The sequence below is a fragment of the Schistocerca cancellata genome, chromosome 5 (genome assembly GCF_023864275.1).
Source record: "Schistocerca cancellata isolate TAMUIC-IGC-003103 chromosome 5, iqSchCanc2.1, whole genome shotgun sequence".
NCBI classification, from domain to species: Eukaryota; Metazoa; Arthropoda; class Insecta; order Orthoptera; family Acrididae; genus Schistocerca; species Schistocerca cancellata.
Window position 1 is genome coordinate 241,978,509 of NC_064630.1, and position 14,337 is coordinate 241,992,845.

Below are 14,337 nucleotides of genomic sequence, written 5' to 3' on the forward strand. Positions count from 1 at the left end.
CTTTCATCTGTATATAATAAAAAAAATTTCCAATACTTTATTTATTTTTAATTCCAAAACGTAATGTACTTTGTAGATAGCCCTCGTAATTTTGACACTCTTCAATTGTCTGGCTTCATTAAGATTGCCTGAAAGTACTAGTTTTGGCAATTACCAAGCTAAGATAAAGCAGCTCATTATGTCTTTTGAAACAAGATTCTGAGAGCTCACTATTTTGGAAATGGAAACAAAATTGTTCTGCACTCCTTTCTCAGTTTCACCCAAGGATTTGCCATTGGCACTCAAGCTGAAAGTTATTGATTTGAATTCTGCAACTTTGCTGAAAGACAGATACTGCTAAAAATGCTGAATTTGGCATGGTGGTATCATTCATTACAGCAAAAAATATTTCCCAAAGTTGCACAAAAATGATGCACCAATCATATACATGTTTGGATATCCATATTCTTGTGAGCAGTTTTTCTCAGCGATGAAAAGAATAAAAACTATGGAACAAGCTTCCCTTCAAGCTGTGTCAATGAATGTCATTCTCCACATTAACAATGTGAACACTTTGATGTACAATATTTCCACTCGTTATGAAACAAAAATTTCAAATTTCACAAGTCCAATAAACATATGCAATTTCTTTTAACACAGTTGTTTCTTATTTATTTCCTTAACTTCCTATTTCCCAGAAGTAGCATGCCAATGTATCACACCAGGTAAGACAATGAGGATGGCAATCATGTAAGCTGCAGCAAGTACATCAAAAGGCTCACCTTGCCACACGCTGGCCCGTTTGATTGTTCATAGCGAGCGACAAAGCTCTATGGAGCAGGGTACGCTCCACAGATTGGCACAGAGCCCACAAGCTGGAACAGCTTGGGATCAATTAAAACAGTGTGACGGGAACTGCATAAATAAAATACTTATTGTAGAATCAAACAATGGAAAATCCAAGATGGAATGTAACAATATTATGAAAAGGATAGCTACTCACCGTACAGCTGAGTCACAGACAGGCACAACAAAAGCTTTTGGCCAACAAGGCCTTTGTCAAAAACTGCAACTCACACACTCATGACCACAGTCTCTGGCTTCAGCAGCCAGAGACTGTGATTATGTGATGTTGTTTGTATTTGATGAAGGCCTCATTGGCTGAAAGCTCACATTCGGACAGTGTTTTTGTTGTGCCTACTGGCGATCCAGCATCTATGCTATATGGTAAGTAGTAACAATCCTTTTCATAATATTTATGGTACAGATGTTTCAGATAATTCTCAAACCATATAAATGGAAAGAAAAGGATACAGCAGTAAATAAAGAACTGGTTTTGCATGGTTTTCAGCAATATCACGAAGTAAAGAACGTTCAAATTGTCACATCACAGAGTCAAAATACTCTGATGAAGTATGGAAGGAGGGTCTGATAAGGTACTATTTTGTTTTACTTTTGAATATCAGTAAATTTCAAGTTTCCTGCCCAATGTCTACCAGTAACTAGTTATAGACTTTTGCACAATAATATTAGCTTCCATTCTGAAGCCAAGACAGTGCTGTAAACCATACGCAAATTATTTTTACCTCTAATAATGAGACTGCATTTCTCATTTCTTCTCAATTCACTCGGCACAAATGAAGTGGGGTGTAGCTGTAAGAATCCCTAGTTCCCTGACAGGACTTCTGAAAGTCGTTCAGTTATATGACATTCTTACTATATGTTTATATCTAAAAAGAAAGATGATGAGACTTACCAAACAAAAGCGCTGGCAGGTCGATAGACACACAAACAAACAGTCATTCCAATCCCGGGAGCGGAAAGACTTACCTAAGGGGGAAAAAAGGACAGGTAAACACGCGCACACACACACACACACACACACACACACACACACACACACACACATCCATCCGCATATACACAGACACAAGCAGACATTTGTAAAGGCAAAGAGTTTGGGCAGAGATGTCAGTCGAGGAGGAACTACAGAGGCAAAGATGATGTTGAAAGACAGGTGAGGTATGAGAGGCGGCAAATTGAAATTAGAAATTAGCGGAGATTGAGGCCTGGCGGATAGCGAGAAGAGAGGATATGCTGAAGGGCAAGTTCCCATCTCCGGAGTTCTGACAGGTTGGTGTTAGTGGGAAGTATCCAGATAACCCGGACGGTGTAACACTGTGCCAAGATGTGCTGGCCGTGCACCAAGGCATGTTTAGCCACAGGGTGATCCTCATTACCAACAAACACTGTCTGCCTGTGCCCATTCATGCGAATGGACAGTTTGTTGCTGGTCATTCCCACATAGAACGCTTCACAGTGTAGGCAGGTCAGTTGGTAAATCACGTGGGTGCTTTCACACGTGGCTCTGCCTTTGATTGTGTACACCTTCCGGGTTACAGGACTGGAGTAGGTGGTGGTGGGAGGGTGCATGGGACAGGTTTTACACCGGGGGCGGTTACAATGGTAGGAGCCAGAGGGTAGGGAAGGTGGTTTGGGGATTTCATAGGGATGAACTAAGAGGTTATGAAGGTTAGGTGGACGGCGGAAAGACACTCTAGGTGGAGTGGGGAGGATTTCATGAAGGATGGATCTCATTTCTGGGCAGGATTTGAGGAAGTCTTATCCCTGCTGGAGAGCCACATTCAGAATCTGATCCAGTTTCGGAAAGTATCCTGTCACAAGTGGGGCACTTTTGGGGTTCTTCTGTGGAAGGTTCCGGGTTTGAGGAGATGAGGAAGTGGCTCTGGTTGTTTGCTTCTGTACCAGGTCGGGAGGGTAGTTACGGGATGCAAAAGCTGTTTTCAGGTTGTTGGTGTAATGGCTCAAGGATTCCGGACTGGAGCAGATTCGTTTGCCACGAAGACCTAGGCTGTAGGGAAGGGACCGTTTGATGTGGAATGGGTGGCAGCTGTCATAATGGAGGTACTGTTGCTTGTTGGTGGGTTTGATGTGGACGGACGTGTGAAGCTAGCCATTGGACAGGTGGAGGTCAACGTCAAGGAAAGTGGCATGGGATTTAGAATGTCCAATGGCCAGCTTTACACGTCCGTCCACATCAAACCCACCAACAAGCAACAGTACCTCCATTATGACAGCTGCCACCCATTCCACATCAAACGGTCCCTTCCCTACAGCCTAGGTCTTTGTGGCAAACGAATCTGCTCCAGTCTGGAATCCTTGAACACATTCCTGGGGTCAGATACATCACATGATCACACTGACAGAACCACAGGCACATAGACACAGGCAACAGAGCATGCACAATGTCGGCACTAGTACAGTGTATAGCCACCTTTCGCAGCAATGCAGGCTGCTATTCTCCCATGGAGACGATCGTAGAGATGCTGGATGTAGTCCTGTGGAACGGCTTGCCATGTCATTTCCACCTGGCGCCTCAGTTGGACCAGCGTTCGTGCTGGACGTGCAGACCGCGTGAGACGACGCTTCATCCAGTCCCAAACATGCTCAATGGGGGACAGATCCGGAGATCTTGCTGGCCAGGGTAGTTGACTTACACCTTCTAGAGCACGTTGGGTGGCACGGGATACATGCGGACGTGCATTGTCCTGTTGGAACAGCAAGTTCCCTTGCCGGTCTAGGAATGGTAGAACGATGGGTTCGATGACGGTTTGGATGTACCGTGCACTATTCAGTGTCCCCTCGACGATCACCAGTGGTGTACGGCCAGTGTAGGAGATCGCTCCCCACACCATGATGCCGGGTGTTGGTCCTGTGTGCCTCGGTCGTATGCAGTCCTGATTGTGGCGCTCACCTGCACGGCGCCAAACACGCATACGACCATCATTGGCACCAAGGCAGAAGCGACTCTCATCGCTGAAGACGACACGTCTCCATTCGTCCCTCCATTCACGCCTGTCACGACACTACTGGAGGCAGGCTGCACGATGTTGGGGCGTGAGCGGAAGACAGCCTAACGGTGTGCGGGACCGTAGCCCAGCTTCATGGAGACGGTTGCGAATGGTCCTCGCCGATACCCCAGGAGCAACAGTGTCCCTAATTTGCTGGGAAGTGGCGGTGTGGTCCCCTACGGCACTGCGTAGGATCCTACGGTCTTGGTGTGCATCCGTGCGTCGCTGTGGTCCGGTCCCTGGTCGACGGGCACGTGCACCTTCCGCCGACCACTGGCGACAACATCGATGTACTGTGGAGACCTCACGCCCCACGTGTTGAGCAATTCGGCGGTACGTCCACCCGGCCTCCCGCATGCCCACTATACGCCCTCGCTCAAAGTCCGTCAACTGCACATACGGTTCACGTCCACGCTGTCGCGGCATGCTACCAGTGCGATGGAGCTCCGTATGCCACGGCAAACTGGCTGACACTGACGGCGGCGGTGCACAAATGCTGCGCAGCTAGCGCCATTCGACGGCCAACACCGCGGTTCCTGGTGTGTCCACTGTGCCGTGCGTGTGATCATTGCTTGTACAGCCCTCTCGCAGTGTCCGGAGCAAGTATGGTGGGTCTGACACACCGGTGTCAGTGTGTTCTTTTTTCCATTTCCAGGAGTGTATGTGGGAATGACCAGCAACAAACTGTCCATTCGCATGAATGGACACAGGCAGACAGTGTTTGTTGGTAATGAGGATCACCCTGTGGCTAAACATGCCTTGGTGCACGGCCAGCACATCTTGGCACAGTGTTACACCATCCGGGTTATCTGGATACTTCCCACTAACACCAACCTGTCAGAACTCCGGAGATGGGAACTTGCCCTTCAGCATATCCTCTCTTCTCGCTATCCGCCAGGCCTCAATCTCCGCTAATTTCTAATTTCAATTTGCCGCCTCTCATACCTCACCTGTCTTTCAACATCATCTTTGCCTCTGTAGTTCCTCCTCGACTGACATCTCTGCCCAAACTCTTTGCCTTTACAAATGTCTGCTTGTGTATGTGTATATGCGGATGGATGTGTGTGTGTGTGCGCGCGAGTGTTTACCTGTCCTTTTTTCCCCCTAAGGTAAGTCTTTCCGCTCCCGGGATTGGAATGACTCCTTACCCTCTCCCTTAAAACCCAAATCCTTTCGTCTTTCCCTCTCCTTCCCTCTTTCCTGATGAGGCAACCGTTGGTTGCGAAAGCTTGAATTTTGAGTGTATGTTTGTGTTTGTTTGTGTGTCTATCGACCTGCCAGCACTTTTGTTTGGTAAGTCTCATCATCTTTCTTTTTAGATATATTTTTCCCACGTAGAATGTTTCCCCTCTATTATATTCATTACTATATGTTTATGTGGATTAAATACCTTGCTTTTCCTAGCTGCAGTCACCACAGCTTAATATTCACCTGGATGCCTAGGAACTTCACGTATGGAGCCTCATCTAGTGTGTTCACAATGATCTCTCCTTTTCAATGACAACAAAGTCAAGTGTTGTGTACATAAGTATTTATGTTAATAAGAGCTGTTATAACTTCATCATTGTTTTAGGGGGGTACAAAATAACTGTTTCATTTTATTTTAACGATTTTTTAAGTTTCTGTTACAATTATACTTATGTAAAGAATGCAAAGTATCGCAATCTCATTGTGAGTTGCAGTACCAATTACCAAATTACTATAGAGAACATCTTCACTGGATAATAGTCTGTAACATATACACACATACACCTGTCAAATGACACTCCTTTTAGACAAAACAAAAAGCGAAACATCATAACCATATTTTGCTGAAATAGTTAACCCTAAATAATCTGTCTATGGCTGATAAATACTATAAGAATGGACAAGTGTAAAAGCTGTCTCATACTAGAGAGAAATAGGTCACAGTCCAAAAGCTGTCAACACTTCTTTCACATTTGGAACTCCAGTCAGCAACAGTAACTGTAGCTCCCTATACAAATGAAGACGATCTTATTCTCAGGCTCAAGGCCTCCAAAAGCATATTGCTTCCAATTAAGTCATACATATATTTCACTAGTTTTCTTTTTCAAATAAAAAAGTGATATTTTGCATATACATCAAAACCTAGTATGGTCTTACAAATTAAATGTAAGCATCAGCATCATAAATACCCTATTAGGACTAGTTATTTAAAACTCATATAGACAAAAAAGAGGGTATTAGTTATGCACTAAATGTAATTAAAAGTGAAGAAAAGGGAAAGCAAAGGCTGGACTTTTTTTTTTAGGCTGTAGCTGTACAATGACCACCTCAACATGTAAATTTGCATAGATATTAGAAACTAAATTTTATCTATGGGTTCTACATTCATACAGCCCAAAACACTATACACATTGTCTTGCATAGACTGAGGGACTGAAAATGGGAGGGGTGGATCTGTGTATGAAACAAGACAGCTCATTACAAAGTATAATAATGCAAATATCTACCATTACAAATGATAAAGTACTAATACTGCCTCAAAAAACGAATGGATGTAGACTATGAAGTTTCTAGGCACACAAACAACTCAACATACGATTATCTTTGTAATTTTTACCTTACGTTTCCCCGAAGAAGACTGCTGCACAAATACTGAGAAGGTGGGAAACTTCGAGCTCTCTCCAGTCTGCTCTAGTTTAAATTCCTCATTTGTTGAGGCATTTCTAGGTCTGTTTACAGTGTTCCAATCAATCTGTAGGACACCTGCAACCAAGTTATCAGCCTGATCCATGCATATATTGCCATTCATAAATCTATATTACCAAACAGCTCAAACAGTCATCAAGTTAAGCTGCAGGTTGCCTACCTAACACTTGCCATGGGCAACAATAATCTGATTTTCAACACTTGAGGATGAGAGCACTTACCAACATCCAACAAACTTTGCACATAATTTCAAACCTTTGTGAATTTTTTCGTCTCTGATACCCTCCCACAAAATAATGAAAGGAAGGTGGTTTATTGCTTCCTAGATTTTTCACTGTTCATTCAGCAAACTTCAGCATAAAGGCCTGACATTTTAATTTATTACTTCTTTGCTACTGCCTCAATTCCTAACATATTTTTAGATAGTAGCAACACATACCACTGAATGTACCTGCAAAATTATATCACTGTCCAGCTTAAAGTTAGGGACATGTGACCTAATAAACATTGACATGTGTTAAAAAAAATTGCTTTTCTTAAAGTGGAGTGCAAATTACCCACATTTCACTAATCCAGTGAATAGTCCGAAACTAATAAACTCACCATAATTAAGGTTTTGCATCTTCAGCTACAAAAGTTTTACATGCTCAATGACAAATATTAAACACATTAATTCATTTGTAAAATATCAGACCACTGACACAGTTTAATACATGGGAGTTAGAGTCCTTAAAGAATCGAGGTGAGTTACTACTACTACTACTACTACTACTACTACTAATAATAATAATAATAATAATAATAATAAACAGAACCATTATAACAGATAAAACAACACCACATAACACACCTGACATCATACTCACCAATAAAAAGAAGAAATTAACACAACTAATCGAAATATCCATACCCAATACAACAAATATACAGAAGAAAACAGGACAAAAAATTGAAAAATGCATCCAACTGGCTGAGGAAGTCAAGGACATGTGGCATCAGCATAAAGTTGACATTATACCAATTATACTACCAACTACAGGAGTCATACCACACAATATCCACTGGTACATCAACGCAATACAGCTACATCCAAACTTGTATCAATAATTACAGACTTCTGTAGTTGTATATATATGTTCAATTACCCGAAAGTTCCTAAATGCAATGTAACATATACCATACAGTTAAAAGAAAGTCACGCTTGATCAAGGTCTGCGTCATTTTCCATTTTTAACCTGACATAACATCTGAGAAGGGAAAGAAACAATAATAATAATAATAATAATAATAATAATAATATCACAAGTATACACAACATTTATTACCAGATACCCAGAATTAAAATTTTTAACAGAACAATGACTAGCTGATCAGATCCGTGTAATAATAAAAAATAACAGGATATCCCAGTGAGAATTAGAAAACATCAAACAACAAGTACAACAAATACTGGAACAAAATAATGTGCAATCAGAAGAAGAAGAAAATACAGTAATGGACTCAAACACCCGAGAGCAAACAAACAAAGAACAACACGCATCAATTAAACAATCAGAGGAAAGCGAAATCTTAAGACAGCAACCAGAACAATCACAAATAGAACACGAAGTGACACACATGTTAGATATAGAAGAAAAATTTCAACTGACATATATAGAATACAAAGACACAAATACAGACATTAGACCATTCTTGTATAGACCCCCAAATAACCCACAAGTCGAAACAATAATAACCACTACCAACACAATCATATACAACAAAATCAATGAAAATACAACTATGGAGGTAGTTACAACTACTGGTTTATATAGGAGCACTCACTACACTAAATATACACTCTAGGCAGAGATCAGAACCAACCAAAACACAGAAAAAACCCACAAAACCAGCATGGCAACACAGGCTACAGATCAGAATAGAAAAACAGAAAAGATATCGGACAGCTAACACAATTTATAAGAAATGAAATATCAGACAAAAACGAAAAAGGTTAGGTAAAATCTCACAAGAAGCAATAGAGCAATTAGATGAAAAGAAGCACAAATTACAAGCATTGGCCAAACTACTTAGAAGACACAAAAAACCTGAAAATAGAAGGAAACAAAACCAAACATTCAACACAAACCAAAAGAAACTTTACTGGACAATAGATAACAAACACATTAAAATAGACAATCCACCAAACATAACAGACATGGAACACTTCTGGAGCAACATATGGTCAAACCCGGTACAACATAACAGACATGCATGGTGGATACAAGCAGAAACAGACACATACAAGATGATATCACAAATGCCCGAAGTGATAATTTTGCAACATGAAGTCCCCCAAGCAATTAATTCTACGCACAACTGGAAAGCCCCTGGAAAAGATAAAATAGCAAATTTCTGGCTAAAGAAGTTCACCTCAACACATTCATATCTAACTAAATTATTTAACAGTTACACTGCAGACCCATACACAGTCCCTGATATACTTACACAAGGAATAACTTATCTGAAACCTAAAGATCAAGTAGACACAGCAAACCCAGCTAAGTATCGCCCCATAACATGCCTACCAACAATGTACAAAATATTAACTTCAGTCATTACACAGAAATTAATGACACATACAACACAGAACAAAATTATAAATGAAGAACAAAAAGGCTGTTGCAAAGGAGCACGAAGATGTAAAGAGCAACTGATAATAGATGCAGAGGTGACATATCAAGCTAAAACTAAACAAAGGTCGCTACACTAAGCATACATTGATGACCAAAAAGCTTTTTATAGTGTACCCCACTCATGGTTATTACAAATATTGGAAATATACAAAGTAGATCCTAAATTGATACAGTTCCTAAACATAGTAATGAAAAATTGGAAAACCACACTTAATATCCAAAGAAATTCAAATAATATTACATCACAGCCAATACAGATTAAGTGTGGAATATACCAAGGAGACTCATTAAGTCTTTTCTGGCTCTGCCTTGCTCTGAACCCACTATCCAACATGCTAAATAATACAAATTATGTATATAATATTAATGGAACATACCAACACAAAATCACACATTTGCTATACATGGATGATCTAAAACTACTGGCAGCGACAAATCAACAACTCAACCAATTACTAAAGAAAACAGAAGTATTCAGCAATGATATAAATATGGCTTTTGGAACAGACAAATGTAAGAAAAATAGCATAGCCAAGGGAAAACATACTAAACAAGAAGATTACATATTGGATGACCACAGTGACTGCATAGAAGCGATGGAAAAAACAGATGCCTATAAATATCTAGAATACAGACAAAAAATAGGAATAGATAATACAAATATTAAAGAACTAAAAGAAAAATATAGACAAAGACTAACAAAAATACTGAAAACAGAATTGACAGCAAGAAACAAGACAAAAGCTACACATACTTATGCTATACCAATATTGACCTACTCATTTGGAGCAGTGAAATGGAGTAACACAGACCTAGAAGCACTCAACACACCTACACGATCACAATGCCACAAATATAGAACACATCACATACATTCAGCAACAGAAAGATTCACATTAAGCAGAAAGGAAGGAGGAAGGGGATTTATCAACATAAAAAACCTACATTATGGACAGGTAGACAATTTAAGAAAATTCTTTATAGAACGAGCAGAAACTAGCAAAATACACAAAGCAGTCACTCATATAAATACATCGGCTACACCTTTGCAATTTCATAACCACTTCTACAACCCTTTAGATCACATAACATCAACAGATACAAAGAAAGTAAATTGGAAAAAGAAAACACTAAATGGCAAGCACCCGTATCATCTAACACAGCCACACATCGATCAAGACGCATCCAACACATGGCTAAGAAAAGGCAATATATACAGTGAGACGGAATGATTCATGATTGCAATACAGGATCAAACAATAAACACCAGATATTACAGCAAGCATGTTAATAAAGATCCCAATAACACAACAGATAAATGCAGACTTTGCAAACAACAAATAGAAGCAGTAGATCACATCACAAGCGGATGTACAATACTAGCAAATACAGAATACACCAGAAGATATGACAATGTAGCAAAACTAATACATCAACAACTTGCCATACAACATAAACTAATAAAACAAAACGTTCCCACACACAAGTATGCACCACAAAATGTACTGGAGAATAATGAATACAAATTATACTGGAACAGAACCATTATAACAGATAAAACAACACCACATAACACACCTGACATCATACTCACCAATAAAAAAAGAAATTAACACAACTAATCGAAATATCCATACCCAATACAACAAATATACAGAAGAAAACAGGACAAAAAATTGAAAAATACATCCAACTGGCTGAGGAAGTCAAGGACATGTGGCATCAGGATAAAGTTGACATTATACCAATTATACTATTAAGTACAGGAGTCATACCACACAATATCCACTGGTACATCAACGCAATACAGCTACATCCAAACTTATATATACAACTACAGAAATCTGTAATTATTGATACATGTTCAACTACCCGAAAGTTCCTAAATGCAATGTAACATATACCATACAGTTAAAAGGAAGTCACACTCGAACAAGGTCCGCGTCACATTCCATTTTTAACCAGACATAACGTCTGAGAAAGGAAAGAAATAATAATAACAAGAGAAATGGCTTACACGATTTATGTTTTAATGTCACACACAAAGTAGCAACAAATGCAGCCAATTAGTATGAATCACAATAAAAATATATATATTTAAAAAAATTAAGATGATTTACACCATATGACAAATTTCTAAATAGTCACTATGTTGCCATATTTTTCACTGAGAAGGTGAATTTAATCTCAGTATTCAAGCTGCACCATCTCAAATGAAATCTCCAAGCTTTCCACAGCTGACTCCATCATCATCATAATGAGTAAAACTACTTACTCATAGGATTGGCACTGTGCTCTGCTAGTACAGATGAGGTCGTAGGTTCTAAAAGAGAAAGGATAAAGTGATGCAAACAAGAGAAGGTAAGTTCGGCAATTAACAACCAGCCAGTGTACCAAATGATGTCAGGATGGTTCCCCAAAACTATCAATTCCTAGTGCAGTGATATGGACTGAAACCAGTTCTCTTGCCCATTCAAACATTCTGGATATTTTACATCCCACTTAAAAGGACATGTCTTTTGAGTTTCAAATATGGTGTCCCCTGTAAAACGATATATACAGTTGCTGAGCTGTGTGCTGAGTACACCCACCATATAAAGCAAAGGGAGAAGGACTAGTCGGGTGTGGCTGAGGACCAAACAGGTGCCAGAACAATTGCAAAACACCATGTGCTTGGCCCATGTTCCACCATATTGATATTCCAATACAAAATAGGAGCCAAGGTTATATTAAACTGTACCTGAGATCAGAGGTACACATTCAGTACATGCTTTGGACACCAAGACAAAATAAAGATGGTGCTTAATGATTGTAGGGAGGCAGGAGCAGCATTTTTAAATGCCACATCACCATTGTGCCACCCGATCGCACTTGGTCTCTAAGCTGTTAGATGTTGTTCAGCTCTAATTCCCACACATGTCACTTAGGCCTCCATCTGCCTCACCTATACAAGCAGAACCCCAGCAATCGGTAGTCATCAGACGATGACAATGAAGATGGTGGATAAAAGGTCAACAAATACATTTGAAATGACATGCTTTGAAATTTTATTTGACTGAAACACTCCACATCATAGTGAGAGGTTACAATTATGATCCATAGAATGGAGATCAATTCCTCAGTGGCACAACAGACAAGGAAACCCATTACTCAATAGCACTGGGTAGGTGATAGTAGGGGTAAAGACAGCTATTATTATTACTGCCCCATTCAAACTGCATAAGCTGTATTTCATCCTGCTCCAAGCAGCCTAGTTTTCTACAGAAAAGAAGAGGAGGAAAGAAAGTTCTACGTGCATAGAGGTTGCTGCATGGTGTGTACAGCATCAACACAAAAGAAATGAAGCTGCTCTTATTTTAAGGAAACTTTGTCATGTGATGTTACCGCACTAGGGCCTACTGATTTTTCCACTCTGAACACCCCCTTTCTCAAGATGCCACCCAAAAGTTCCCAAAATCTTCTGCTAAATAAAATCAGATCAGATAAGATTTTTATTCAGCACCATTAGCTTCAAAGAAGCCACTTGGGAGCTAGACTTTGATCCTATCACTACTCCCACAAATGGAATACATTCTGAAACTCTTATTTAGTCAGTTTGTTCAGCACCACTTACGATTCTACTTGAATCTCCTCTATCACAACAAATCTTCATCCCTTTTAACTTCAATTTCAACATGTAAAGAGAAAGAAAGCCAAGTCTGGTGAGTATAGTGGATGAGGAAGAATTGCCGTTGCTGACTTTTGCCAAAAACTGCTGCAAGGTGAAAGCTATCTATGGCTTCGCATTGTCGTGGTGGAAGACCCAGTCAATCCCACACCACTTCTCTGGACACCTTCTCACATCTTCTCTTAGTTGGCTTTGGACATCATGATAGAATTTCCCATTAATCGCCTGGGCACACAAGGTACGAACTCCTTGTGGACAATCCCATCAGTATCTACAAAACGTATCAATAAGGATTTGACACTGCTCTGAACTTGACCAAAGTGAAGACTGAGTCTTCTACTGGGATGCCTGCCATTTAGTTTCAGGGTCATATCCATAAACCCAACTTATGTCACTTGCAATGACCTTAGAAAGAGAATCTGAATGGGTTCAAAGCAGTTCTTTCCATTCCTTGCAGACATTCATGCAATGCTTTTTCCAATAGTCATTCAGCAACTGGAGTCTAATATTTCCAGCAATCCTTCTCGCATTCAATTTTTCTGATAAAATCCACTGACATGTGCAAGATGATAACACCAAATGTGACAGATATCATGGATGGTCTACCTAAGATCTTTCAAAATTGCATTCCAAACGCAACTGATGTTTTCTGGTGTAATGCTAGTAGATGGTCATCCCGAATGTTCATTGTCGTCGTCGTCATCGTCATCGTCAACAACAGATCTCCAGCTATTTTTAAAATGTTTAAACCAGTACTATGTTTGTGTCTGACCCAAAGTGTCGTTACAGAATGCTTACACTAACAATCTTGCTTTTCTGCAGCACAATTTGATTCAGTAATGCTGTTCCCACAGGTCGGCCACTGTAAAATTGCAAAAATAAGCAAATGTCACAATGCAAAACTGCCAGCCAACAGTAAACCAGTCCACTTAGATCGAAGCTGCCAGCCATACTGATGCACAAAATGTATTATGCTGCTCTTATTGACATTTGGTTATACTACCATTTGTAAACTTTTATATAACACCTCATATTATGACAGTGAGTTATGTGGTACTAATGAAATTTATGAGAGTATAGGGCATCTAAAAAAGGCACATTCTCGTATTCTGTTAAAGAATATCATGTACGTGGTGTATTACAGAAGAAATGATACTCAAGCTGAAACATTTATACTATGAAAGTATGTTGATGTAGTGGTAGTTAATGTAAGACTCATTTGGGTTTATGCACGTCTGTATTTGCTCCTTCCAAAGCTCGAAACTATGTAAGGGCAGACATTCCCTGTACTGCTTGTTCTGTTATTTCAAAACAAACACTTCAAGCAGTTAGTTAATTTCAGCCTCCTGGGAATTATCATGCAACATCACAATAAAAATAGTTAGGCATGTTATAGTACACACAGCAATGTTGGGTAAAAGCAACATGTGATAGTATCCCAAATAACGAGTTTTGCACAAAATTGTTTGAA

General features: G+C 39.8%; 1 protein-coding gene across 7 annotated transcripts in view; it reads right to left on the reverse strand.

Moving 5' to 3' along the window:
- LOC126188203 (endoribonuclease Dicer-like) overlaps positions 1-14,337 on the reverse strand; it is a 425,024-nt gene that overhangs the window by 123,274 nt on the left and 287,413 nt on the right. For all 7 annotated transcript variants that reach the window (XM_049929751.1, XM_049929747.1, XM_049929748.1 and 4 more), the window contains one exon: positions 6,436-6,581. In XM_049929751.1, the coding sequence (XP_049785708.1) occupies positions 6,436-6,581 (146 nt within the window). The remainder of the gene's footprint in view (positions 1-6,435; positions 6,582-14,337) is intronic.